This window comes from Loa loa (assembly GCF_000183805.2).
Source record: "Loa loa unplaced genomic scaffold supercont3.94, whole genome shotgun sequence".
Lineage (NCBI taxonomy): Eukaryota > Metazoa > Nematoda > Chromadorea > Rhabditida > Onchocercidae > Loa > Loa loa.
In genome coordinates, this window is record NW_018108274.1 from 1 (window position 1) to 4,029 (window position 4,029).

The 4,029-nt window shown below is 32.4% G+C and overlaps 1 protein-coding gene across 1 annotated transcript; it reads right to left on the reverse strand.

Moving 5' to 3' along the window:
* Window positions 1-2,922: 2,922 nt before the first annotated feature.
* Window positions 2,923-3,622, reverse strand: LOAG_13266 (hypothetical protein; the record flags this gene model as incomplete). The annotated part of the gene is made up of 2 exons (XM_003148775.2): window positions 2,923-3,130; window positions 3,441-3,622. 2 exons carry the CDS (start codon window positions 3,620-3,622, stop codon window positions 2,923-2,925), a joined length of 390 nt encoding a protein of 129 aa, XP_003148823.2.
* Between the last annotated feature and the right edge of the window lie 407 nt (window positions 3,623-4,029).

Genomic DNA, 4,029 nt, shown 5'->3' on the forward strand with positions numbered 1-4,029 from the left:
GTAGTTTCAGTTAGACCTAAGCGATTGGCTAGCTTTTTTGATACAAAAGATGATTGAGAACCTGGATCAATAATACCAAAGCTTCTTCTTGAATCTCCAATTGGTTTGGATTAACTGCTTCAATTTCTTTGCATATTAATAAAACCTTCCTACCTTCATGGTTGATGGATTGATTTAGTGAATTTGTAATAATTGTTGAATTTGCTTCTCTTTTGTTGACACCATTGTCAATAGATCCATATTTCTTGTAGCACAATGCCGTATTATGTTCGCCTTTACAGTGGAAACAGATACGCTTCTTTTGTTTGCAATTACTTGTTGCATGGTTCATGCGGAAACAGTTCGTACATGCCTTGAGCTCCTTCAGGCGTTCGAATCGTTTTTTAACCGTCAGGTAGTTTGGGCATTCATTATTCCAATGGTTTTTGTTACAAAATATGCATGGTCTTTTTCCCACGCTAAACTTCCTCTTATTACTTGACTGAAGGTTTCCCACCTCCGATTGTTTTGTTATGAATAAAGCGGAAGTCCCTTTCCCCCTTTGATAATGAAATTCTTTTCTTAAATTTGGTTCCTGACGGGAATTTTGATTTCTATTAACCTCTTCATTTCTCAGGATTAATGCCATCAAGTTAAAAATTGATTTTACTCGATCTATTTTTTGCCCTTCCTGTTCCAACTCTCTAAATCAAAAAGAAGTTATAACTATTCCTATGAAAGCTCTATAAACTTCTTTATTAGAAAGCGGAAAAATCCCCCTTCACCATGACCCCAAACTCTTTCCCCGAAAGAATAATTATTCTCGGTCGGGAATACCTCAAATCTAGAGAATATACGACCAATCATAGCGTTTGCAATTTATAATATGTCTAAGATAAATCTAAAACATATCTTGGATAAACGTTGCTAAATGTTATTTAGAATATATCCCAGATAAATATACCCACCTAAAATTCAAATAAATGCTTCCCACACATAAAGTAAGGAGTCAGTTTTAATTTTCATGCAAAATTTTTCTTCCTTGAGAATTAATCTGTAAATTACTCGTAAGTAGTTGTTGAAATGTTATGGCAAAGATCTTATATGCAACTGTTTGCACAAGCAAATTCACCCAATGTCTTAACCAATTAAATCATTTTTTTCTTTGGCAAAAGCATAACAAACTAACTATAATATGTTGAACTCAGTTTTGTCCTATAACGAAACGTTCTTTTCGAAGTGTTGAAATTTCAGTGTAAACAGAGAATCCCAAATTTTCCCGATGTTCCTCTCGAAATCACAGATGTCAGTGGAATGAAGATATATCCAGTTAAGATTGTTCAATAGTAATACTAAAATCAGTGAACCTTTGCTTGAAGCACTAGAAACTAAAGAGTTGTTTTTTTCTGATTACTTACGATCGTCTAATTCTTCCTACATGTAAGATCTTCTAATTTTCATTACCACCATTCAATTCAATAATCTGAATTATATTCCAGTTTCTCGTTCGAGCTGTTATTATATATCAACAACTAATAAACTTTATCGTCAATAAACCTTCACCAATCACCTTGCTTCCATGTCATGCAATTTAAAACTTCATTGCCAATCTCCTCTAAACCAGGTAATAATTTCCTTTCACAACAAATGATGGATACTTGGCCTTATTCAGTGTATATATTATTGTGAAGCCAGCAATTCAGCAATTTATTTTAACGTACACCCGCTGGTTTTAATGCTGTCAAAAACGAAAACAGAAATTAACAGAGCAATAAGAATATCACGATTAATGGATATTACAAGAACAATAATGTTACATATTTGTGATATATAAAAAATTACAAAAATAAACTTACTGTACTTAACGTTTTAACCAATTAAATCACTTCTTTTTTTGGCAAAAACACAAAAAACTAACTATAACATATTGAACTTAATTTTGTCCTAAAACGAAACGTTCTTTCCGTAGTCTAAAAATTTTAATGTAAACAGAGAATTTCAAACTTTCATGATGTTCCTCTAGAGATCACAATATCAGCGAAATGCTAAACAACGGCAAATATATAAAAACTGACCTTTAGATATATCCAGTTTAGATTATTCAATGGTAATATGATTAAAATCAGTGAACCTTTGCTTGGGACAGTTCGCTGCCTGGAATTAACTTCTTTAACAATGAAAGTTGTTTATTTTGGGATTCATAAATAATACTCTCCTATAACCATTTCGAAAGAATAGGACCGAATGATACAAATACCGTTCACCACGTTTACAGTCCTGGATTAATATGACTAAATGATTTGCCAAATGATTTTGAAATTCTAATACTATTTACCATTGGGTGACTAAATATGAAATTGAACAAAAACACAAAAACACGACTTCTGTTGATTCAGTATGTACTAGTACTCAAAATCTGCAATCATTTTGTTCGTAATTTAATCCATAATTATCCAAACAGTGTCAAATAATTTTTAAACTAAAAGATCCTTACATTTCTGTCATACCAAAGTTGCCACTTTTCAGCAGAGTGTTTGTACTTGGCAAATTTCTGACACCACTCTCGATACTTTGACTTGAATTGAGTTACACTAGTCGGTTGTGCACATTCGGCTATAATGAAAAACCTAGTCTTATTATTAAAGTATACAGTTAAATTTCGGTTGTCGTACCAGTGTTCGACCGATTTGGCTGCAATAATAAGTACATCAATAAAAGAAAGCTAACCATCATCGACCGTAATTTCGTATATCATAACAGCTTTTTTATCTACACTGCATTCATAGGTGCCACTGTCTATTCCAGAAACCTAAGAAAATAAGATAAATCTTTTTGTATACTTCAAAAAAAAAAAAAGAAAGAAAAAGAAAAAAAATATTTCTAGAAATTATTATTCGAATTTTTAGAATTATTCGACTTTGGAAGGAAAAAACTGTTTGTAATTTAAGTAACACTTGCATTGAAAACGACAAGTCCTCCTTCGGTAGTTAATTGTCTCTTTTCAGATGGCAAAATTGGCTCAGTATTGAAAATCCATGTTGACTGCGCCGCACATTTAAGGTGCAATGTATCACCAATATAGGCATTAGTCGTCATCCGTTTTACATGCCCTAGACATTTGTCAGCATCTTTAGAATTGGAAGTGACCCATCTAAAATTTAAATAATTTACAAATTTGTAAAAATATTAAATCAGTTGTTACTTAAAAACCGCAACTCCTATTATAAAGCAGGAAAGAAGTGGTGAAAACACCCTTCACCGCTGAGTCTCATTTAAAGCTAAACCTATTAAAGAGACAGTGCCTCAGCGAAATGTTCATTTCGAAATTTGATTTGATAAGCACAAGAAAAAAAGTAAACGGAATTCAGTTTCGTAAGCACAAATTTAGAGTAACAGAAAATACAATAAGTCTCAAAGTCCAAAGAAAATTAACAAAAAATGAATATGAAAAGATCATTTACCCAGCTACCGATAAGTGAGATTGTTCACGTCTATAACACAATCCACGAGCAGGATTCCATGAACAATACGGGTCAACAGCACATTGTGCACATGTAGTATGAAGCGAGCATTGGGCTAGGAAGTACTGAGCGACGTTATCCTCATCCGATAAATAGACAAATTCGCCCGGCAATAATGCCATAGCAAAAACAGTTCCAGTATTTTGCAAATTATACGTAGCTAACAATTTTGAATGCCTGTCCGCTTCTTCAAACCAATGCGCTATTTTATGCAGTTTTTGAGAACTGAAAGACAATGTATGTTACCTGAAGCCCAATTTTTTGATGCTACTATTTTTAGCGATATCCATAGTATAAGTAATAAATGAGCTTAAATCATTCTTAAATTAGTACCTAAATAATTAATATTCATGCGGACATGATTCATGATTCAGTATCATTGAAATAATCTTTATAATCTATCCGATTCTATTTTAACTAAGAAAGCATGAATAATACTTACGAAAAACAAACTTTAAAATATAAATCATCTATGATAATTTGATCATGAAACATATTTCAGGATGGCGATAGTTTGTGATATCTAGTT